The sequence below is a fragment of the Cryptotermes secundus genome, unplaced genomic scaffold (assembly GCF_002891405.2).
Source record: "Cryptotermes secundus unplaced genomic scaffold, Csec_1.0 scaffold1411, whole genome shotgun sequence".
NCBI lineage: Eukaryota > Metazoa > Arthropoda > Insecta > Blattodea > Kalotermitidae > Cryptotermes > Cryptotermes secundus.
The window spans coordinates 299,328-325,229 of record NW_019735481.1 but is presented as its reverse complement, the minus strand read 5'-3'; the positions used below and the strand labels follow the sequence as shown (position 1 = coordinate 325,229).

General features: G+C 38.2%; 1 protein-coding gene across 3 annotated transcripts in view; it reads right to left on the bottom strand.

Annotated features, from left to right (window-relative positions):
• The window catches only part of LOC111869461 (centrosomal protein of 131 kDa), a 35,206-nt gene that overhangs the window by 4,659 nt on the left and 4,645 nt on the right, over window positions 1–25,902 (bottom strand). Inside the window, exons 3-15 of one of the 3 annotated variants that reach the window (XM_023861002.2) lie at window positions 23,867–23,983; window positions 23,448–23,703; window positions 19,863–21,149; window positions 19,269–19,685; window positions 16,740–16,860; window positions 16,487–16,615; window positions 14,887–15,124; window positions 14,388–14,591; window positions 13,303–13,520; window positions 9,798–10,023; window positions 9,061–9,284; window positions 8,792–8,963; window positions 606–823 (exon numbers count right to left, since the gene is read on the bottom strand). In XM_023861002.2, coding sequence (XP_023716770.1) covers window positions 606–823; window positions 8,792–8,963; window positions 9,061–9,284; window positions 9,798–10,023; window positions 13,303–13,520; window positions 14,388–14,591; window positions 14,887–15,124; window positions 16,487–16,615; window positions 16,740–16,860; window positions 19,269–19,685; window positions 19,863–21,149; window positions 23,448–23,703; window positions 23,867–23,983 — 3,827 coding nt within the window. Of the gene's footprint in view, window positions 1–605; window positions 824–8,791; window positions 8,964–9,060; window positions 9,285–9,797; window positions 10,024–13,302; window positions 13,521–14,387; window positions 14,592–14,886; window positions 15,125–16,486; window positions 16,616–16,739; window positions 16,861–19,268; window positions 19,686–19,862; window positions 21,150–23,447; window positions 23,715–23,866; window positions 23,984–25,902 lie in introns of those variants that run through there. The other 2 variants (XM_033753442.1, XM_033753443.1) reach the window with 2 other exon arrangements.

The following is a 25,902-nucleotide window of genomic DNA, read 5'->3' as shown; positions in this document are numbered from 1 at the left end:
CCCCCCACCAGCAGTGATGCGGCGGGTGAGTCGGCGCTCCCCTCCCCCTCCTCCGCACGGTAGCGAGGCCCGCCCCGCCACTCCCCTCCGCGGTGACATCACGCGGTGACATCACGCGGTGACGCGGAACTGCTTCCTACTGTGACGTGGAACGTAACAGGCAATCCTGCGGCTATATAAGTAAGCTGCACAGCTGGTACCAGTCAGTTCTAATGTGGCTACCAGCGAGTTATAAAGTAACAGTCGCCGAGTCAAGACGTAAAGTCAGCCAGTCAGTTGTATTGTGGCATTTGGAGTGTACTAATTGTGATACTGCAGATAGCAGTAATCGTAAATCTGTAATTTGGGTGATTGTAGGAGCGAATGTGAAATAAAAGTCGCTACATCGAATACATCGAGAATTTATTTGTCGCGATATACGCCCGATACGCGACAATACTCTGCCTATAATTACATTATATATCTAATTAGATCATAAACTAATTACATTACAAATCTCATTACAGCAGGCCATTTTGACTACCTCTATTTCACCTTAAGTGGTCTTAATGTGGAATCAATTAACCTAACCACAATTGTTCTTAAGTTTGCAAAGTGCACCATACCTGCTATAGACTTGCTGCAGCTGCCTTTCTTTATCTGCCATTCTTCTTGCTACCTCATCGTCTTTGCCAGAAAGTTCCAGCTTGTGTCTCATTCTCAGTTCTGCCATTTCTTCTCTCAGTCTGATATTCTCCTGCTCTGCAGCAGTCACCTGATTCATAACCTCTTTACGAACGATTTCCTTGAGTTCTGCACGTTCTGCAGACAATTTGTCAATGATCTGTAATCATGTGAACATTTCTAGTACACGAAACTTCTGTTGCAGGCTTCACTTACAGATTTAAGATATTCAAACAGAAGTAGTTATTTAACCTGTCAGAGGGTACTCAAGCAATCCTACACGTTGCAGCTGGTGGTGATGTCAAAAAGTTATAAATATGTGTTACCAATAGAGATTACCTGGTTACCATAAAAACAAAATGATCCTGTATACTGGAAGTCTGACAACCAAAGTATACATTTTTATACATATTAGGCATTAGAAGCAGGCATTTGGCATTTTTTTGGACCTTCATTCTTTGGCAATCTGTATGTACTTCATGGCTATAGTTCTACCTTAAAAACAGGAGCAGGATTCCTACTGTGGCTTTTAGTAGGTAAAAAAACTGAGACCCAATTTTTAGTGAATGGAATATATATGAAATTTGTGAACAAACTACATGAATAATTTATAAGATAAATAAATATACATGTATTTATGATATGTGACCTAATCAAAACAGCTATACCCAAGACAGAAAATAATATGAATAATATTGAATTATTTATACACATTGAAACAATATTGTTGTTAGGTTCTCCAGTTAGCCTTTTTTAGGAATTATGGGAAAATCTACAATTTCTGTTTCCACTGACTTTATGCTTGCGAAATAACAACAGATGTTGCAGCTTTTAGGAGCATAATAACATCACAGCATGTATTGTATGTTTCCTTTACTCCAAAGTCCTAATATTAATTTTGATTTTGTTTTGATGTACAAAAACATTACTTCTGGGGTCTTATATTATTAACATATCTTCTGTAGAAACTTGCCACTTGATAATAACATGTAAAATAGAAAACATTACCCTATCTAACCACATTGAGTGAAATTTGTTACTTTCACTTTCCAAGAGATTTCCTACAAAAGTAATAAACTGTGGGAAATAATTTAATCATGATATAAGAATAAATTAAATGTACTGTACAGAGTTCATTCATTCATTCAATCATTCATTCATTCATTCATCAATGGCTGTTGCACCCCTCTGTTGTGCCCTGGCCTCTTCTTCAGTTACAGATGGTAGGGCTCTTTGGAAGAGTGATCAGGCCATTGCAAGGCCACTACATTGTAGAGAGTACTATATTCATAATTACCACAACCATCAGAGCATCTGATCCAAAACAAGCTGTTCTATGTTAAAGTATGAGAAAAAGTGGATGTAAAATCATTTATTTTCTTGCTGAAGGCAGGAAACAGCAAAACTGAGACATAAGAAAATAAACACAATGTTTATATATGATTTGAAGCTTCCATGGTGACAGTATACAAGGAAGTCTTCTCAGGTGAGGGTTTGGATGGTGGGCAGAATGATATTCTGTTCCAGTGCAGACCATATGAGGAACAATCAGTCAGTTATCAGAATTCATGTGTATTTTTATTAGTCCCTTCTTACATTGTTTTTAATGCTCTCATTTGTTTTATTATGTTCTGTAGCCAGGCACCATGAACAGCCTAGAGGGAGTCGATGTATCTCTATTAACCTTTAAGAGACGGCCCTTTAAATTCTGGTAATGGCTGCGGGACGGATTTAATTTAAATACCCGCAATTATAAAGCAATAAAAACTGTAATCATTTACTAAAATTGCTGTGATTTCTACAATTTTTGTGATAAACGAACCAAATAAATGCTGCTTTTTTCTAGAAAGAATATAGAATCAGATATTGTAATTTACAGACTTCATAAAATGTGTAAAAATTTTTATACTGATTCCAACTAAAATATTCCCCAATTTGTCGTATCTCTACAAGAATTCATACAGTTCTTGCAAGTATGAATGCTGCTGAAGTGGCAACACAGCAGATGTGCGTGCAGATGTGCAGCAGGCCTGCGTGTGTCAGTGTATATTTTCACGTACGTTCTTTCGGTATGCAGAGATGTCGGCACGTATCTATTCGTTCATAAGAACCCTGATTGTTTTTTATCGCTTATAGCTACACAACAGGTTCTCTGTTCTAACAGTGCTGAGTTAGTTTTTATAGGAACTTTCAAGGCTAACGTCTTTATGCCACAGCCAAACAGTGTCATAACTTTCAAAGCTAGCATTCAGTGAAGTTGTCAGCCCACATCATGGCGACGTCTCGTTTGGAAGACGCTGACATATTTCAACTCATAAATGACTCCGAATCAGATGGTTGTACTGACAATTCTGAGAGTGGCATTGAGGAAAGTGAATCAGAAATTGATTTCGACGAAGAACCATCATCTTCATCGGCAACCTGGGGACCACCACACCAGCGTGGCAAGAGGAGTGTGAATAATTATTCAGGTGGAGCTGTGGGGTTAAATACCAATGAAGCTCCACACGTGAATAAGGATTCCACCCCTTTCTGCGTTTTCATGCTGTATTTCGCAGGGATTATCCGTCTGCTGGTGGAAGAGACGAACAGGTACTACCATCAGCACATAGACAGACGTCAAGATGGACCTTCCCCGCGGCCTGACGAGACTGAATCAGAGATGTTTCTGTTTCTAGGAATAATCATTCAAATGGGACATGACAATAGAGGCAGACTAAAGGACTACTGGTCGACTCTAGAACAATTTGCCACGCCTTTCTACTCTAAGACAATGAAACGCGACCGTTTTCTACACATTCTTCGTTTTCTTCATTTTGCAGACAACAGTACAGAAATTGACAGGAATGCCAACAGTTATGACCGACTATGGAAAATTCGGACCATCTTCGACACTCTCAATGACGCATTTGAAAAATATTATAACCCTTCCGAACATTTGGCCATTGAGTAAATAATTGTAAAATACAAAGGGGGGGGGGGGGTTTTTAGGCAGTACATTCCCAAGAAACACAAACGTTTCGGAATCAAAATCTTCAAAATTTGTGACGCCGCTGGGTATACTTATGACATGAAAGTTTACCTAGGAAAAGACAGGACACATGCCAGCCAAGACGTGACAGCGACACATGCTACAGTTAGGGACCTACGCAGACGTATTGAGGGCGTAGGTCACAAACTGTACATGGACAATTTCTTTTCTTCACCCGACTTGTTTGACGAACTGATGACAAAGAACATAATGTGCTGTGGGGCAGTCAGACCTAATCGGAAGGGCTTGCCTGACGATTTTCGACGAAGACAATTTCGACTGAAGAAAGGGAACATTCGTGTTAGGGTGAGACAAAACTTGACAGCACTAGTTTGGAAGGACAAACGTGATGTTTACATGCTGACAAATATGCACTCTCCTCCAGCAGAAGGCAGTTTCTGTGATGAGCACGGAAATGCCATGAAGCCAGCAATTGTTGCTAACTACAACAAGCACATGGGTTATGTCAACAAAGTGGACAGAATGGCAAACAGTTATAGCATCTGTCATCGAACCTGGAAATGGACAAATAAACTATTTTCAATCTCCTGGATTTGACGATTCTGAACAGTTACATCCTGTTGTCATCCTGTGGTGTGAAATTGTCACACAGAGAATTTCGTCTCACCCTTGTGCACAACATGCTGGAGCATGCTGGAAAGGGCCCCCCTCGCCCTCAGCGGCCCAGGGGTCGACCCCCTGCCGTTTCATCGGAGTCATTTCAAATAGAGGAGGCCAAACAACAGCACTGGCCGACTTCCTCTACTTCGAAATTGAGGTGTCGAATGTGGTCTTCGCGTGGGAAACGAAGAACCATCCGGATAAAGTGCGTGAAGTGTGACTTCGGACTCTGCATTTCCGGATGTTTCCAAGATTTCCACACGAAGCCAACATTCCGTTAGATGATGCAGGTGGGAAGAGAGACAACTTATAAAGCTGGTGTCCAAAAATCATGTAAGTAGAAAAAGAATTTATAACTTAAAATTAGATTTTATAAAGCTGGCCACACGCGTGGACTGCGCGACGACATATGGAGTCATTCGTCCCCTTGACTTTATTTTTGTGACTCCATATGTCGCCTTTAGGCTTTAAAAGGTTAAAGTTAGCAGGGTGCAGCAGGGCCTCAGTGGTTATAAATAAGTGGTCTGGTACTGCCAAGAATGAAGGGCTGGACATCACCAATCATTTGACTCTACCCACCATTCCCCAAGCAGTCTGGGCTGGGACAGATTAATTCGTATGCAAGTCTTTAAGGAATGCATCATGTTGTGTGTTTATACTATATTTAAATTTCCATAATAATTCATATCAAACACTACAATTCACCAAATAACTTACTCACACTTCATTGTGTACAACTGAGTTTTACTGGTCTATAATATGGCGTTGCTATATGTTTCGGCTCATAGCCCCATTCTCATGGGACACAATTAACAAATCTTTTACAACTGAATTGTGACTATACAATTTATTTATTAAAACCATCACAACACAACTATATTATGGTCAGTGCCAAGTTTGGCTCTGCTGCATGTTTCAGGTACCAAAAGTCATCATCAGGCAAATACATGGCCAACATATATACACCACTGAACTGTAGTACTAGTAAAATTGGATACAATAATGTTAATTATATTAAAATACTTGGTTTAAAAGTACAATAAAGCAGACTATATAAAACGAAAGTTATGGTATAAAGCAAGATTAAAATTCTTTACGTAATGCTTTACATCATTGTCAGTTGTTGGTTTTTGCGATTTTGTTGTGTTCCCACAGACAAATTGGAGTATTCTATATTTTTTGTGTATATATAATAAACTGTTTTGGAGGCTCGTGATGTACATAATTAACATTGATATTGCTACATCTACATCACGAACCTCCAAAACAGTTTATTATATATACACAAAAAATATAGAATACTCCAATTTGTTCATGGGAACACAATAAAACCACAAAAACCAACAACTGACTTGATGATGTAAAGCAGGCATGTCCAACTTCAAACAGGTTGTGACAGACTTTATACTGTCAAAACTGCCAGTGATCTACCACCCCCTCCTATTGTCGTACCTCGCTTTAAGCAAAAATATTGGTAAAAATAAAACAACACATGATGTTTGTTGTAAAAGCAACTAGTAACTGGGCTGTGTGTCTGATGTCTGTAGATTCATCCAGTCGGAGGGAGAAAGCAACACAATTGGAAACATCTTTCAACAACTGTTCAGTTATGTTTCCACACATCATTTCTATTTGCCGCACAATGGTGTTTCTTGATAACTGAATATCCTGAATAGTAGCTATGATCTCTTTCTTATTTTTAAATCCTTCAAAAAGATTATAAGCTATTTCAAGAAAACACTCTTTTACAAATTCCTTTCAGTGAAAGGATTGCATTCTTTATCGATCAGATTGCTGACCTTGAAGGATGATTTGGTTGCATTGTTAGAAAGTCACCTTGGTTTTGCCATCAACTGTTGTTGAGCAGCTAATTTCGATTTAAGTTCTTTGAGCTTAAGTTTATGAATTTCACTTTTGGGTGGAAAATCAGCATCATACTTATTGCTATGGAGAACATTATAATGACGTTCCCGATTACCCTTCTTTGGCAAGAGTACTGAGGCGTTGCATTTTCCACTATATTGAGGTAACTGTTTTATCTGACACACGCACACAGACGCTTTCAAAATTAATAAAATAATGTGGGCAGAGCACTTACTGTCCCTTTGATTACACTGAGCTCATCTCCAAACTCTATATTTGTTTATTGCACAGCAAAGCGACAAATCTCCACTAACAGCTAATATAATAATAAGTCTCACTTGTTAGTTCAACATACAGGGATTCACAGTTGACTGGAGGGAGGGAACGAAGTGAATCACATGTTCTGTCGATCACTCTTGCATCAGAACACATGTGGCTGATAATGAGTGATGAAATAAGAGTTCATGTGATAAGGATAAAGTACGGACTTCCCCACAGTTCACCTAACACAAGTGTAAAGCTTTCACGTAAGCTACATAAGAACAGAAAAATAGGAATGAATAATACGTATTTTCCCTTAAAGATCTGAATATAATCATATTATATTATAAGTGACTTTACACACTTTTCACGTATAATTTCATTATAGGCCTATGAGATAGACCAAAAATCGTCCCTTGATCGATCGTTTGATTGCAATCGATGCGTTGGACATGCCTGATGTAAAGCATCACTTGAAGAATTTTAACCTTTTGACGTGGTCATTTAAATTCCGCGGCCGCGGCTCCTGCGGTAATATATTCAGCCAGCCATTTAAATTTTGCTCGAAAATTATTTATTCATCATTGTTCTTAAATTCTATGAGATAGGAACATGAAACTTTCACTAAAATGATCTTAAAAGGTGGTTTTATAACCTTACCTTATAATATGAACCCCCTTTATATCTTCAATGGAAGCAGGTTATTTAGTATTTGAGCAGAGAATGGTACGCCTTGAAGGATGAAACTTTCACTAAAATGATCTTAAAAGTTGGTTTTATAACCTTGCCTTATAATATGAGCACCCGGTATCTCGGCTATGTAAGCAGGTGACGCCTTGAAGCATTAGTCTAAACACAGAGCTGGCTCTCGAAACGACCACCAAGGTCAGTACGATAAAATGGCGTCAACTGGAGCGATAATGAGTACTTTTCCCTCCCCCACACACATCCGTATCGTCTCAGGGGGTGACCACAGTGTTCTGCCTTAAATTGTGGCGTATTTCTAAGAAATGGGTGCTATGTACTGTGCGAAAGCAATCGATTTTACGAGAATAACATTTTGGACAACCCTCTTCTAAGAATTCCAATGGAATGTGTTTGTGTGGCCAGCTCAGGGCAATATGATATTATATACAACAGCACACATCACCTCTCTGGTGTTTATTACTTCACAAGCAAAGCAAATACGCCATTGAGTGACGAAACCGCTACAAGAAGCAACACGAATTTGCTGCAAGACAGGCATATGTAACGATGACTTATCTCAGCTAAACTCGTTGGCTTAGTATACTCTGTTCTTGTGACAACAGGCCAGCGAAAAATCCAACAATCTACAGCAAAACCATCAATTATTATGGGCGTTATAACATAGGTGTGCAGCTGGACGAAACATACAGGCCGAACCCCCCCAGACGATTTAAATCCCTGACGAAACATACACGACGAACCACGGCAACGGGTTAATCTTGTTTTATACCATAACTTTCGTTTTATATAGTCTAATTTATTGTACTTTTATGCCAAGTATTTTAATATAATTAATATTATTGTATTCAATTTTACTAGTACTGTAGTTCAGTGGTGTATATATGTTGTATATATATTGCGACTACTATATATGGATCCACATATTACCCTTGGCCGGTCACGGTAGCCAAGCGGTCTAAGGCATGCACTGTCTTCGCTCGCTCGGAAGCCGGGATCGTGGGTTCGAATCCCACTCAGGGCATGGATGTTTGGGTGCGTTTTTCTGTGTTTGTCTACAGGTAGAGGCCTTGAGACTAGCTGATCACTCACCCAAGGAGTCCTACCGTCTACGTAAGATCTAGAAAAACCGAAGTGAACGGAAGTTCATGGAGGTAGGCCTAGGGCCACTGGGGCTGTAGTGCCAAGGAAAAAAAAATATTACCCTTACCTCAGTGCGTTACAAAATAAAATGAAAAAATGTGTGATGTATCCTGATTTTAGCCAGCTCAATTCATTGTGTTCTTAATCTACGTTTTTCCACAATCTGATTCTAATTGTGTTGATGGATACGTGTCTATTATTCATGTCTATGCTATAGTGTCCACTCTCATCACTTGTTGATTCCCAATGGTATATCAACATAGCATGCAAACAAACACTCATCACATCATCCCCTGATGATATGTTTGAAACATCAGGCAACAACTCCACACTAACATAGCTAATTACCCAAGATGACTTTGTTACATATTATGTTTGCTTTCAAACCTGTCAATCCAATAATTGCAATCAATATAATCTTTTTAAAACTGTTCCTGTTATTGTAATACATAAGTTTCCTAATAATTTTAGTGTATCTTGACTATAAGCTCATTACATACATACCTTCCTTGCTTCTTCCAGTTCCTTTTGTAACTGCCTGGCATTGGCTTTTAAATTAATTACCTCATCTTCTTTCTCAACTAATTTACCCTTTGCCTCATTATACTTGGTTTTAATTGCTTTCTCTGACAATTCCAAGTCCTTGATTTCAGCATCAAATTTCTCTTTTAATCGTCTGAAAACACATAAGATGCAAGTGTTTTGCCTCAGCTACTAAATGCAGGTAGTAAGAAGATCCAGTCATCCTTTCCTTTCACATTTCATTTTCTTACCTCAGCCTGTTGTCCGTGGCTTGTTCCAATTCAGTCTTACTTTGTGTTGCTTCAGCTTCCAGCCTCTCTATTACAAGTTCAATATCTTTATCACGCTCTCTTTTACATTGGTTCCTTATCTCTGATTCTAGCCGAGAAATATATGTTGCTTGGTCTTTCTTATAGCTGTTTATCCAAGCTTCTTTCTCAATTTCTAATGCCTCTTTAAGAGATTTAATTTCATTCTATAGATAACAGAAAAGAAATTTACATTTTTAAGATTGTTACTAGTCAATAAGGCTCACAATGTGTTTGAAATTACATAAAAGTAATCATCAAGACTGCTCGTAGATTTTACAAGTAGAACATTATTGAAGGATTCCCAGTTGTTTTGCTGTGGTGGAATACTACTGCTGTGAATTTTTAAGTCTGGTGTCAGGGATTCAGTATTCTGAACAGAGTTATTTTTAGCCTTTCTTAGTTTCTTATAGCAAATTATAAGTTAATATTTAATACAGTGTGTAACAATTACCATTCTAATTTATATAAGCTCTTATATCACCATCATTCCAACACTACATTATTTTTAAAAACCAATGGCCAAAAGGGTGATACTTTAAATTTATAATTAACCAAAGAGTGTCAATTGTGTTTCATACCAATTTAGCCTTTTCAAATATATCAGAGGAGACAGAATCATCTCCTTCGGTATTAGACTCAAACGTCAAGCCTTCTTTATATACAGAAGTCTCACCAACCTGATGCCTCCTTGTATATTCTTCCACTGTTTCCTGATACTCTTGTTTCAGCCTTTCTATAACCTTAGCATTTTCTCTAGATAAATTCTGTTTAGTTTCCTCCAATTGTTCACTAATTCTTCTCTCTTCTTCTGTAAGTCTTTCTTTCTCTCTGTGGATTTCTGCTAATAACCTACGTCGTCGTGCTTGGTACTCTAATTCCTCTTGCTCTGCTTGTTTCTCAATTCTATATAGAAAGATAAACTTTGCATGAATAATATCTAAAGCTAATAAATTACAATTCAAGCAGCATGAGTGAATGACAAATCCATTGAAATTAAATTCATAAAAATGATATTAAATATGTAAATGCAGAGCATGTTTAAAGGTCTATTGGATAACATCAAGTGCCACAGGTTTGACATAAAACATATATCATAACTGCATTTACCTGACTACAATACTTCAGACATAAGGGAACCCCATTTACTGTGGAATATTTTAAGGAAATATATGGAGGATTTTTACTTTATTGACCAGTTCCATGGTTCTGTGTTTCATGGCAGATGATGCACCGCTCGCTGCGAAGCGCATATGAATTTTGTTGATGATTCAGCATGCCTGACAGCTGATAAAGTTCAGAATGAAGGTAAGCTCTTACCTTTGTACACAGGTCACAGGAGGTGTTGAAAATGATGTCCCTCCACATGTAGACATTCCTTGCACCAGCGGAAGAGGTTTTGATTTACACTCTGATGCTGTTCTGCAGGAATATTTGCAATTTCCCCATGAATATTTTCTTTTAGATCTTTCAGCTTTAGCTGTTACTGTTGCAAACTTTGTCCTTGAAACAACTCCAGAAGAAAGAATCACTAGGATTAACATCAGGTGAATGCACTGGCCAAATATCACTGCTGATAATTCTGTCCCCAAAGACATCGGACAAAGCCTGCATAGACATATGTGCAGTGTGGGCAGTAGCTGAGTCTTGCTGAACCCAGCCATAGGGTTTCTTCTTCTGTTAACTATGGAAAGAATTACCCAAGAATGACCTGTACATATATTTAAAATTAACTGTTTTGTTTAAAAAACACAGGTCCAACAATCCTTCTTGCACTTAAAGCACACTAGGCGCCAACTTTCACTGGATGGAGCAGAACTTTGTGGGTTATATGTGGATTCTGTGAACTCTAGTAGTGATTATTTTTTGTACTTATGTATCCCTGCAAGTGAAACCATGCTTCATCAGAGAAGAATGCCAATTGAAGATCAATTTCACCTTCGATGACAGATTGTAGAAACCAACTACAAAAATGGACACTGTTAGTTGGATCATGTGGCTACAGGGCATGGATTATTGTTATTTTATAGGGTCTTAGCTCCAGCAATTGTGTTGCCATTGTTGCACTAGACTTTGTCACTCCAGTCCCTTGTGCTAGATGTAGGGGTATGTTCAAGTCTGGCCAATATGTCATCTAACTTCTTCTCAGCAACCGCTCAGCAATTATGTTTTCTTCTTGTCTACTAACAGTCCTGTTTTCTAAGTTTATACACCAAATTGTGAATTTACTTGCTGGGTACTCTTTCATCACAAAATTACTTCAGAATTTTTGCTGATACTTTCCAGCAGATCCATACTTCACATAGGTGTCATACAGAAAGACACATTGCTCTAAAGCATACCACACCATAACATACTGTACTGCTCACTAACTATAACTGAGAACAAATGGCTAACGGAGTTGACAACTGCTTCCTACTGCTGACAAATCATAAACAAACACCCACGCGTGATCCGCACTGCTTGCCATGAAAAAAAAAGGTTTCAAGCAGGCCATAAGTTAATTATTTCCCATCATTTCAAATGTTACCGGCCATGAGGCATGGTGATTCTTCGGCAAAATTCATATGCGCTTCGCAGCAAGCAGCACACCAGTCACCGTGAAACGCAAAGCCATGAATTGGTCAACCAAGTTAAAAAAAAATACTCTCTGTATAACTGTATTACTCTAAACTCAAATGTACAGTTGTTGGAAATAAATGCAACTTTTCCTTAACTCATCATAGTGGTGTGCGTGAGATGCAATGAATGCTTTTATGTTGAGAAAACTTGCACTAGAAATTGTTCTATTCTTTTATTCTGACACAGCACTTTGGTCACCATAAATATTGCATTTTCTCAGTGCCATAATGAATCATTTCAGTGAACCTTATAATTATAAAAATAAAAAATGGCACTGAATTTTACAAGAATTAAAGAATTTGTCATTGCTTTGAAACTGTTCTGGAACTGGAAATGACCATAACAAGAAAAACAAACCTGAATACATATTCTACTGTTTTTCTTTCAGTGTTTGAAACTAGAAACTTTAATTGACGCAAGTAAAGAGGTTCGTCTAGAAGTAAACACAGAGAAAACTAAGTATATGTTGAAGTCTCATCACCAAAATGCAGGACAAAATCATGACATAAAGAGAGGAAACAGATGTTTTGAAAATGTGGCACAGTTCAGATACTTGGGAACGATAACACATCAAAACCTGATTCAGGAGGAAATTAAGAGGTGATTGAACTCTGGTAAAGCTTGCTACCATTCAGTCCAGAACCTTTTGTCTTCTCGTCTGTTGTCCAAACACATAAAAATTAGAATATACAAAACTATAATTTTGCCTGTGGTTCTGTATGGGTGTGAAACTTGGTCTCTGACATTAAGGGAGGAACATAGACTGAGGGTGTTTGAGAACAGGTCATTGAGGAGAATATTTGGACTGAAGAGAGATGAAGTCATAGGAAGTTGGAGAAAATTGCATAATGAGGAGCTTCATAACTTGTACTCTTCTCCAAGTATAATTAGAATTATCAAGTCAAGGAGGATGAGGTGGGCAGGTCATGTAGCACGAATGGGGGAGACGAGGAATGCATATAGGATATTGGTGGGAAAGCCAGAAGGAAAGAGACCACAGGGAAGACCAAGGCGTAGGTGGGTGGACAATATTAGAATGGATCTTAGAGAGAGAGGATGGGATGGTATGGATTGGATAGATCTGACTCAGGACAGGGACCAGTGCAGGGCTCTTGTGAACACGGTGATGAACCTTCGGGTTCCATAAAATGCTGGGAAATTCTTGAGCAGCTGCAGAATTGGCGGCTCCTCCAGAAGGGCTCAGCTCCATGAGTAAGTAAGTAAGTAAGTAAGTAAGTAAGTAAGTAAGTAAGTGTTTGAAAATAGTCCTAATAAGAATATTTTTAACTGAGAGAGATGAAATAAGTAAATATAATGTATAAAAAGCAACATAGAAACTTCTTCTAGTGGTTTGATGCTAGCCGGATTAGGTTGTAATAGGTTGGGCATGCAGTGGAGGAAACCAAAAATATATACTAAGGGTGGATGTTGAAACCTTGCAGACTGAAGGCAAATGAAAGATACAAATGGAGAAGGGAGGATTATATTACTGTGGGTCAAGGGGAATGAAGATTTGTGATTTAGACAGACTCATAGTGTGACCTGACAAACTATCCCCATTACCTCTGCCTAAGAAATTCCTTCTCTTTAGCTAGTGCTTCTTCCTTTTCTGCAGTGAGTTTGTCTCTGAGCTGTTCCATCTGTTGAGCTGTCTTCCGAGTGGCCCGCAATTCAAGTTCATCCAATTCCTGCTTATGTAACAATCTTAAGTCTGATAGCTCTTGCTGATGCCTTATATTCATCCTCTGAAGTTCTGGCTCTAGACTTTTCACTGTCATCTCCTACAGAACACATTTAAAAGAACATAAGTTTTCTTGTCTTTTATTAAATATTCAGAATAGCCAAAAAATATCATGTAGATCTAATGAGATTTATACTTCATGTCATATCATACCAGAATTTTTAAAAAACTGCTGTTCAGTTTCATCTTCTATAAAGTGAGACTTCTGTTGGATTCATACAAACCAATGAAGATAAAGCTATCCCTGTAACAGGCCATGGAGGCCTATGGAGTTGTGGGACGTGGAAGCTCCCACATTTTATAGATAATTCACATAAACCAATATTACATTTATATAATTACTGATTTCTTGGAGATTATCCATTGCCCTGCTTTTTATTTAAAACCAAGTTGCGGAAACTGGACTCCACCTTCATCATCAGGTACAAAGCCTACTCAGTTAAGGCCGATTGAGAAAGCTTGTCCCTATCTCTGTAGGGACTAGCTCAAGGTTAAGAATGCATGGAGCTATAACTCAGCTCCTCCACATGTCTTCCTGATGCGGTGCTTAATTAAGCACAGGGATAACTTTACCTTTACCTTTACATTATAACATACAGATCCACTACTAAAGGATCTCCATAAGTAGGAGTTAAGGATTCATAACAGATAACTTTCTGGCTGTGCAAGTATATATGCAAGCAGACTAATATGCTATATTTCAGTGTAACAAACAAACAAGTTAGGAGCTGCCATCTAGAAGGTATTTTCCTGTATATGAAATTTGAAGAGAGAATGTAGATTTGCATCTGGTGTGAGAAATAAATTTTAACTTTTTTAACTTCCGTATATTGCTTCTATAAAAAAGTTTATGCTTGTATATATGCAGACTTTTAATCATGCTGAATGCAAATATAGTCAATGTTACCTTAATCCTCTGTGTCTTGTTATCAATCCATCTTTTTCTGTTGAGCTTCTCAGCAGCTGCATGCATTTCTCGTGCTCTCTGTAACTCTACAGAATGGCGCTCATCCACTGCTTTCAAAGTGTTTGTATGATATTCTTCAGACTTCTTCAATTCCAAGACCAGACTTTCATATTTTTCACTCAAATTCTTTTTATCAGCTATCAACTGGATTAAATTAAGAATTCAAATATGAGATTTGCAAAGTCACAAAATAACAAGAGACAGAGGGAAATGTCTTCTTTGAAGAGCTGATAGATGCTTCAGAAATTCCCCACTTCATGGAACCCAGCAGTCCTCAAAACATAAAATAAATCCCATCATATACCATAGCTGATAACACACTTCTTATACAAAGAGAACACCGTAACATGAAACCTTCCTATGAACTTGACTTACAGTGATGCAGCACTGTCTTTAATAGATCCAAATGTGGCAGTAAACTTTCATGCATATTATTCACCTGATCAATGAACTTTTGGTGACGGGCAATAGTGGCTTCATATTCTTCCTTCTGCCCACGCAGTCTTGTCTTCATGTCACGGTCAGCATTCCTTGTGTTGCGGACTGTGAGCTCTCGCTGTTGATTCAGTGTCTCTTGCAATAAGTTAATACTGTTACTTTTCTCCTCAAGCTGGAGTTGAAGTGTAAGGACTTGATGAGACAAGTCTACTGTGCTTAAGTTTAGTAGTTCCTCCATTCTACAGACAACACATACAGCCAAGATGTAAGGTGCAAGTTTCAAACACCTACACAGGCACTCACTCCTAAGTCTAAAATAACATTTAAAAAACTCAAAAGTTAAACATGCAACCAAATGCATATAATCCACCTGACAGGGAAAAAGGGAAGATTTTTAAAAATGGTGAAAATAAAAAATAATTTGTGCATCTTAGAAGATTTAATCAGTGAAAATAGTATTATTGGAAGTCACATCGCTTATGTATGACCACATTTTTAACACATTCATTATTAACTATGATCCACAGTTCAACTCCAGCCTTTTATGAATATAAACATTGTGGCTCATGCCTACACATTAAATTTAACACCTGACATTGGAATGTGAAAATGATACAAGGAATGCCAGGTAGAGCAGAACTATTGTCCTACAAATCTTGTGCATAATGTATATCATGGTTAGGTAATGTAAGTATATAATCCAACAGACTGGATTCTGGCTCATGCGCTAATATGCTGGACTCACGCACAGATGTTCATAAGACTGAATCCTAATTAAATGTAATTTTATATTGCTTGCAATTGCAAGTATGTTGCTGTTTGTTGTTTGACAGAACTTATTATTTAAATACAGGTTTTATCTATGTTAAATTTGTCGGATATAACTTTATGTTTCACGCAATCGCCATGTTTGTTATTGTTGACTGATATTTCAAACATTCTTCATTCTATATGGACAAATACCGTCTTAAGTGCAACAATTTTATTGTAGTAGGAGGAAAAAGAAGTAAAAACTACAATAAAATTGTTGCACTTAAGACGGTATTTGTCCATATATATTGTGTGAGTGTAACAGGATGCTGAAATATAATATTCTTCATTCACCAGTAATCATTTTCCAATGAAAAGTTAGACATGGATTTTGTGCAGTCCTGATTTTGCTTTATATTTCACAATGAAATTACAAAAGCTGCATATTTTTTAAGCTCCATTATCATGTATCATTTCAGAACCCTACATTACTGTCATTACAGCTTCACAAGTTCGTCCATTTTCTGTGTACTTATCACCGATTTATGAAATTATAATATATGAGGCAATGGCCTTCAATCACATACTGGACTTCATGGAAACTGATCAACTGGTTCAACAGTTAAAAGTTGACAGGCATGGGTCACAACCACACCCAGATAATATGGTAATTTTCAGGACTACATTTTCCTTAAGCAAGGCTAGAAAGTTGCACAACAACAAAAAACAAATGAACAAACAACAACACATATTAGGGTCAATTATTTTTATTTTCTGCCTTATGCATGGATAGCTACATAACAACAAATGTAGCTTCCAAGACTAATTACCCAGAAACATAATTCACCAACCTTGGCACTGTTGTCAGCTTAAGCTCATTATTTCGTGTAGAATCTTTTACAGCTTGGAGTTGATTCTTTGAAGATACTAACGTTGCATCACAATAATGTTCCACTTCGTCAAGATATGTCAGAATTTCACTAGAGGAATGAAGACATGAATACAGTCTTAAGAAAGTTTACATTCTGCGTAAACATAAATACAGACACAGAAGTACAACTTTTATACCAATACAACAATTAACCAAATTTATAAATATCTCACCACAGTTTTCCACTGGTGACTGAAGCATTCTGTCTGCCATCCACCTCATTTGTCTTCGGAAATATTTTACTACATGGCATTTCACTGTTAGGAGACAATTTTAAGCCATCCAATTTGGGTACTGAAATTAACCAAAGACATCTATATTAAAATGAGAGAAACTGACACGAGAAAGCAGGGTGTTGTATGTGAAAGGATTGTAATGCTCTGGGTTTTATTGTAGACAAGTATTAAATGGTGGCTCCTTGTCTGTGAACATATTTATTAATGGACATTATTTCCAGTAAACATGTTTTCTTTAAATGAAACTTGGAACAGAGTAAAAATCAGATATAAAAAGCCATGCATGTCACAGCAACTTGTATTTTCACCAAAAATTTCAGTTTATTTCTTATGACATAAACTGCAAGGACCTCCATGAACAGTTGAAAATTACTTCAGCTATTCAAGAAATTCACTCTTGTTATGGAACCTGATAATTCATCACCATTCCTACTACAGACAGTTGTGACCCACTTGAAATCCTAAAAAACTCTTGAGCTCTATTTCAATATCACTTCCCCATCAATATCCTTCTCTCTCCAAATTAAATGTTGAGTTAAATAAACAAAATCAGAAGAATTTTGATTCTTATAGAATTCTAAAGCAGTAAAAATGTATTGCCTGAATACAGTGTAAGTCAGTGTTTTTTCCAACTTCAAATCATTATACATTATGAGACACTTTTTTTTACTCCTAGTGGGGTGGGACTAAGTCCCTTGTACTGCGGCCACTTCTGGTCTACTGTACCAGCCCCAGATGATAGGTGAGGGTGATTGTGGAGCAATTGGTGGAATGAAGATTGGCAGGGGAACCAAAGTACTTTGAGAAAACCTGCCCCAGTGACACTTTGTCCACCACAAATCCCACTTGACCAGACCCGGGATTGAACCTGGGCCGCCGTGGTGGGAAGCCAGCGATTATGAGACACTTCGCAAGACCTGTTACATACATGGTGTGTTCAAAATGTATCGAACCTTTGGTCAGCAGAAATACGTTTATTGATTTGGAGGTACAAAACCCTAATCCCCTTCAAAGTAGTCTCCTTGGTAATGCACACACTTCTCCCAGCGCTTCCACCATTGTTGGAAACACTTCTGGAGTGCGTCTTTTGGAAAGGTGATCAGGTGGGCCGTCGCATTCCGCATAATGTCTTCTCTTGACTCAAATTGGGTTCCTTTCAGCGGCAATTTCAGCTTGGGAAATAGCCAAAAGTCACACGGAGCCATGTTGGGGGAGTAGGGAGCCTGACGAACCACAGGGATGTTGTGTTTGGTGGCGAAAGTCTGAATCAGATGCGCAGAATGGGTGGATTCATTATCATGATGGAGCTGCCAAATTTTTGCTGTCCACAGATCCAGTCATTTGCACCGCACAGCATCACGAAGGCAACAAAGGACCTCCTGGTAGTATTCCTTTGTGATGGTTTGGCCTTGTGGTGCGTACTCATGATGCACAACCCCATGGGAATGGAAGAAAATGGCCAACATGACCTTGACATTGCTGTGGACCTGCCATGCTTTTTTTGGCCTCGGGGATGTTGGATGTTTCCACTGTGATGACTGCAACTTGGTTTCCGGGTCATACCCATAAACCCATGACTCATTGCCTGTGATCACAGTGTTCAGAAAGTTGGTGTTACTGTTTGCATTGTCCAGCATGTCCTGTGCGATTTCCACACGGCATTGCTTCTTCTCCACTGTTAGCAGTTTCGGTACGAATTTCGCGGACACTCTCCTCATGCCCAAATCCTCGGTCAAAATTGAATGTACCGATCCAATGCTTACCCCTATCTCATTCGCAAGTTCTCGGACTGTGATACGACGGCCCTCCATGACCAAAGTCCGCACTTGCTCAATGACATTCTCATTTAGGCTTGTTGAGGGTCTGCCTGAACGCGGTTCGCTGTCCACTGATGTGCGGCCATCTTTGAAGCGGTTGTACCACTCATTTATCCGTGAGTTGCTCATGGCACCATCCCCGAAAGCCTGTTGAATCTTGCGAATGGTTTCCACTTGGGTATCGCCAAGCTTTTGGCAAAATTTGATGCAATATCACTGCTCATGTTGTTCCATCATTTTAGACCTTACTGGAATCTGACGAGCGGTCACTACACGTCCTCACTCATAGGTCGACTGCCAGCGACTGACGCTTTCTGCGGGGGGGAAAAAATTCACGACTGCGCATGAATGTCCCCTCCACATCTCCACCAAAGGGAGCCTCCCATGCTTCATTGGTTTACACAGGAAAAAAGAAGGTTCGATACTTTTTGAACACACCACATATTTTAATCACTTTTTATTTTAAAATAGTATTAAAGTTTAAAGTTTTAAGAAATACATTTTTGAGGCCCATAAAAGTTCTTTAGAACATGTTCACCTTATGTCTTCCACCTTATATAACAAAGATTTATATTTTTATATTCCTGTAATGTTGTGTCTGTTTTCATATTTTCCTCATTAAAAAGATTACACATAGTTTAGAACTCACAAGAACATGTTTGTTCTTCCTCCAAGACCTTAAGTATTGTGACAATGTCATCATAAGTTGAGTTTCCTGAAGTTCCAACAGTAGATAAATTCAGATCTAAAGTCTGAGGTGAAGACAATACATTTCTTTGATCCAGCAGAAAAGATACATTGCTTTTCTCAAGTACATCATGTCCCACATTTTCATGTGTTAAATTTAACTGTAAAGCTAAATCAGTTTTAAGTGCCTGTGCAGATTCTGCTGGGGTATGGAGAAACTGCTGATGTGCTGGGCTTTCCATTTGTGTATTCAGCCATGATGCCTCTGTTCCTTTGGCTGATGAACCTAAAGAACCTTTAGTATTTAGGTCTCCAGATTTGTCACTTTCCTCTGATTTGCTGTCATTGCACATGTTGTTATGTGGAACATTATTATTTCCTAAAACAGAACAAGATACTAATTTTAATTTATTGCAATTATAATTCTGGACATCAGATCCAAGATTTTGTGCTCGGACATTAAAAATACTTGTCAGACTTGACACATATAAAATATTATTTAGTTTGTAACGCCAAATTTATAACATAAGAAACACCCCAAATCAAGATACCATACCTTCAAATCCCCTCTGTGCAGAGGGTTTTTCTAACAGTTCACCATCAGTTTCATCTTCTGGTCTCTGATCAGGAAGCAGTGAATTGTTTTCTGTTTCCAGATCCAAGTGAGAAATTTCACCTTGTTTCCCTATATTCACATGCCTGTTAGATACAGAACACTTTGCGTCACTTCCACTACTCCTTATGCTTGATGAACCATCATGTTCATCAATGTCTCCCAGTACCAAACACTCCAAATTCAATTCTTCTCTTTTTAGACTGCCAGAATACACTGTTTTGATGTCATTTCCATAAGTAGGCTCAATACCAACATCTTCACTGCTGTCAGAACAGTCAAAATTACACTCTTCCCTTGCCAGATTCATTTGAAGTAGGTCAGTTTCCCTTTCAGTTTCACATATAAGAGAATCTGGAACTCTACTGTCTTCACATACTGAGTCGGGAAACAAATGCTGAACTTTAATGTCTCCTACATGACTGGAAACATCATCAATTGCATTAAGTGTCCTGCTTAAAACTGTTGGATTTTGTGTACAAAGATGTTTTAGTTTTAAAACATTTTGACACTGTTCATTCAAATTCTGTCTTTCCTCCTTATACTGAGATGAATACTGTGCGTTCATGGGAATTTCATTCTTTAACATTGAACACTTCTGTGTAATAATCATATCCTCAAGAACACCATCAATGGAGTCTCCTTGAAACATCTCATTCTCATGTGGAGAAACCAGAGGCACCAACATTTTAATGCTACATGCATGACTGTTGTTACCATCTGGTTCACCAGAAACTGATATATATTTTTCCCCAAAATAGGTAGATTCACTCAGATACTGTGGCTTGTCAGTTAGACAACAAACATGATTTAACTTTCCAAACAGAATGTCACCAGCACTTACATCAATGTCAAGAAACTTGTCTCTACTATGTATTAGCTTCTCTAAGGACCCAGCTACATGTGTAATATTCTCTGATGAAAGTGGTTCGCTCACAAGTCCTAGTTCAAGAGGGAGTGTACAAGGCAATTCTGCTGGCTGTGGATCTTGAGCCATTGCTATTATTTGCTCTCCAAGACTTGTGCCTGAATGGCAGTGACTATTGGAGCAATCACTGCTCGAACTTTCATGATCATAACTGTTACAAAAATAATTTGTAATTCCAAGTTCTTCACAACACTCTTTTAACTCAGATTCTGTCCATGTACATCCTAAGGGTTTAGATGCAAGACAGTCAAGAAGCTGAGAAGATCGCAGTGTGTGTGTTGTACCAAATTGACAATCCACTGCTGTAAAAGAAGAATATTTTATTTTCATACAGTTAGAGGTGATTTTCAAGTAATATCATCTACTAAAACATTCTTTACCTTAAAAATTGAGCAATAAGAGTGCAAAACCCTGTCCTTAAAGCAGAAAGAAAAAGGAAGTGACATAGTTTCTGAAATATTTTAAACACAAATGAAGTCTCTGGATAATTTTTGAATTTGAAAATTAAAGAGGAAAGAGTAATTTTAAATACTGGTCAGGATTTGGTTAAAATATTCTGGCTTTATACAGCTACTCAGACGTATTACATTTTAAATTAATTTATATACTGAATTTGCATGAGGGGGCACACAGTAGCATAGTTGGTTGAGGCACTATGCTACAAGCCAGAAGGTCATGAGTTCAAGTCCTGATGAGGTCACTGGACTTTTTCTCAATTGACCTAATCCTTCCAGCCGCACTATGGCCCTGGGGTCCACTCAGCCTCTAACAGAATATTCTTGAAATATTCTTGGGGGTAAAGGGTGGCCGGTGCTTAAGACTGACAACTTTGCCACTGTCTATGAGCCGACTGTCTAGAAAATGTGGGAACCTCAACATCTCACAACCCTATGGGCCTCCACAGCCTGTTACAGGGATACCTTTACTTTACTTTTACTTACTTACTTTACTGAATTTGCATAGGACAAAACGGAACAACATTAAAACATGTATCACTGGCCACATTTTCTATAAGAACAATAAAATATCACTGTTCTTTGTATTATCCATAGGGTACTTAAAGCAGATTCACTTTAAAACCATCTTCTATAAGACAGTGATTAAAATTTCTTGAATTTATGACTTTTCAATTCTGTCTTGATTTTCAATAGGTGCTTTACTTATAAATTTACCAGGCTTCTATACAATAATCTCTAAGTTATTTTATGTAATTTGTTTCAGATTATGTTAAACCTTAATGAAGGATTCACACTTACTTACTTATTCACGGAGCTGAGCCCTTCTGGAGAAGCCGCCAATTCTGCAGCTACTTAAGAATTTCCCAGCATTTTATGGAACCTGAAGGTTCATTACCGTGTTCACAACAGCCCTCCACTGGCCCCTATCCTGAGCCAGATCTATCCAATCCATACCATCTAAGATTCATTCTAATATTGTCCACTCACCTACGCCTTGGTCTTCCCTGTGGTCTCTTTCCTTCTGGCTTTCCCACCAATATCCTATATGCATTCGTCTCTCCCATTCATGCTACATGACCTGCCCACCTTATCCTCCTTGACTTGATAATTCTAATTATACTTGGAGAAGAGTACAAGTTATGAAGCTCCTCATTATGCAGTTTTCTCCAACCTCCTGTTACTTCACCTCTGTTCGGTCCAAATATTCTCAACACCCTGTTCTCAAACACCCTCAGTCTATGTTCCTCCCTTAATGTCAGAGACCAAGTTCCACACCCACACAGAACCACAGGTAAAATTATAGTTTTGTATATTCTAATTTTTATGTTTTTGGACAGCAGACGAGAAGACAAAAGGTTCTGGACTGATTCACACAACTGGGAAAAAATATAAATTCATAACTTCAGAAACAAATCACAATGGGACCTCTATTTAATGTTTTCCATTGAACCTTTTCCCTCATTTTTCAGTTTCACTGACCCCAGCAAATATCTCTTTAAATTTCCTCCATTTACAATTCTCTTCGAATTAATGTTCAAATCCACTTCTCAGCAAAGAAGTCTTAAGTGTAGGTTTTGCTGTAATTTGTTCACAACCTTACACTTGCATAGTTTACTTCATTTATATAAATATACTTTCACTATGGCCATAGTTGTAGTTACTTTTCAGCTTATGGAAAAATATATCAGATTCTCAATTCAAAGCTCCTTTTGCAAATGTCACTTCCAACGGGCACACACAACCTTCTACATTACTGACATAAAAGTACATTTGACTGATACTGTTACCACCAGCTTGTCCCCAGATCAGTCCATATGGGATTTATAGTGGACAAAGTGGACATGGAGGAAGTTTTCTTAGGGTACATCAGCTCCCTTACTAATTCTCATTAAACCTATTGCTCAATTTCTCTTATCCATCATCTTTTGCTGGTACAATAGGCCATTTACAACCTGACTACCAAGAGACTCAGTTTCATCCCAGCTCAAGAAAAGAAAAAATGATATTGCTCCACACATGCTTTCCAGTTGATATAATCACATAAGCTTTCGTTTCAGTGTTTCTGGTTACAGTTAGGGTTACACTCTCTCTTCAGATCAAGTGAATGCATCTTCACAGTCTATGTATGATACAGAAACTGACCTGTGAGATTATTATGATTCGTATGCTTGTCAGAAGGTATATCTTGTTTTACACAGTTATGAATATTTTCACCCAGTACAGGCAGTTTCGCAGCAAGCTTCTTCCTCTGATGAGGACTATCCCATTTTGTATGCAGAATTCTTCCCAATCTTTCATCACAGTCAGATGTTGCTGAACTTGACATCACATGACCTACAGGGAAGTATGGGTTATCAACAGATTGTGACCGCTTCCTTTCACCAGCTCCATTCACATCCTAGAAGGAAACTGTAAAACTGTAATATAAACTTTCATTAAGCTTCAGTTCCATATCTAGACTTCTGTCTGTAATATCTGGTGGTGGTGGTGGTGGTGACGGTGGTATGGCGGTGGTGGTGGTGGTGGTGGTATACTACCACAGTTATTACTTGGCACATTACCTGATGCCTAAATGCAGGCACAGCAGACATTGGTCGTCTTGAATGAATATCAGACACTGACACAGAACGAAAACTTGTTTTTCCACTGCCAGAATTCGGGCGACTTTTAAGATGAATCTGAAAATGTTTACATAAAATATGGTAAGTTAACTGGGCTAAAATTTCTGGAAGGTCCAGTCATGGAGTCATAGTCATCAAAATGGGGAACGACACTGAGAACAAATAAAAATTTTCTTCATATTGACTACAAACTTCTCCAGAATTTTTCATTAATTAGGCACATTTTTTTGTGAGGGGGCTGAATTTTTTCAGTGGAAGTTGCATTCACCTCCATCTATGTCCTGTGGTGATCAGTAGTGAACAGGTTTCTTCTAAACAATTTTGCTAAGAACTGTCATTATAATAGATGCCTAAATGTATCTGAAAACTTTCCTTTCCTTCACTTCATATAGTTGTTATTTAATTTAACTTATCTTTATCTTTCTAAATACGTAGAGAATTAATGAATACTTTACACTGGTCATCTTCACACTCTGCTCTATAAGACTCTGTGGTTCTACAAGGGTTTTAGTGGGTACATATTTCTATAGCAGCTTTCACTATCAACATCTACCTAAAAGTAACGATATTTTAAAAATAGTCTATCTTTGTAACTAACAAAATTGTATTTTAAACATGCGGATTCTAACCATTAAGTATAAGACCAGTGGGCAGTCCGAAAATATGATGGGAGGATGATGTTAAAGCTGACATTAAGAAGATATAGGTATGAAACTGGAAGATAACAGTCAAGGACAGGACCAAGTGGAAAGGTGTGGTTGAGAAGACCAAAATTCTACATGAGTTTTAGAGTCAAAATAGGAGGAGGAGGAGGAGGAGAATGTCAGATTTGTTGGGTAGAGACCTTGTGATGGATTTACGCCCTTCCAAGGAGTCCTACTGACTGTCTTACATTAAGAAACTGAAGTGAAACAAAGCGTTTCACAGATGCCCTATGCTCCAGTTGAGGGGAGGAGGGGGGAGGAGGAGACATTCTGGTTCTACATCATAGCTTCCAGTATTTGAAGAGTAGAAAGCTGTATATAAACGTGATAGCAGAAGGTAGGATTTAAGGCTGTCACGGTAATGGCTATGAAATGTTTCTGGAATATAATGACATAAAGTACACTGAAAGTCAACTCACATGTTGGAGGAAAATGTCACCTCTATCTTCAGAGTCAAAGAATAAGCCATGCAAGAAACGAGCATGAAACAGGTAGCAAGCAGAGCAGTGAATTATATCCCAGAAGACAGAATTCTTCAATGACCTAAGATGCTTTGTAAAAGTAACGGATACAAATATTCAGCTTGCACGCATTTCATTTATCTGACTGTCTCAAGGTTTCTGAGAACAGTTCATAATCTGTTTTCCATACTCATCTACACTTAAGAGAGTTGCATATTGAATGTCATTCAAATGCACTGGCCACTTGTGCAATCATCTATTGCTCTGGTATAGATTAATTCAAGTAGTCTTTTCATTCATCATTCATTCATCAGTAATCTGTCAAGATGACAGGTCCACAGACTCTTCCAAAACAGTTCCTCCACTTGATGCGATCTAGCGCTTTCTCCTTCAAATGAAAATATCCTCTTCTGTCCCCAAGGTCATCCAGCATCTTCATACGTCTTCTTCCTCGTCTTCTGGTCACTTCTATCCGCCCCTCTATCTTTCCTTCAATAACTTCTTTTAGAAGGCAGTTACCGCATGACATATGACCAATCCAATTAGCCTTCCGTTTTCTTATTTCGTGCAGGATATTCCTCTGCTCACTGACTCTAAATAACACTTCTTCATTTCTCACATAATCGGTCCAACTGATCTTCTCCATCCTTCTCCAACGTCACATTGCGAAGCTTTCCAGGTGTTTCTGATCTACTGCCCTAAGTGTCCAAGTTTCAGCCCCATACAAAGCAATGCTCCAAATGTAGCATTTCACTAGTTTCTTCCTCAAATTTAAGTCCAATTTGCTGGTAAAAAGATTCTTCTTCTTGCT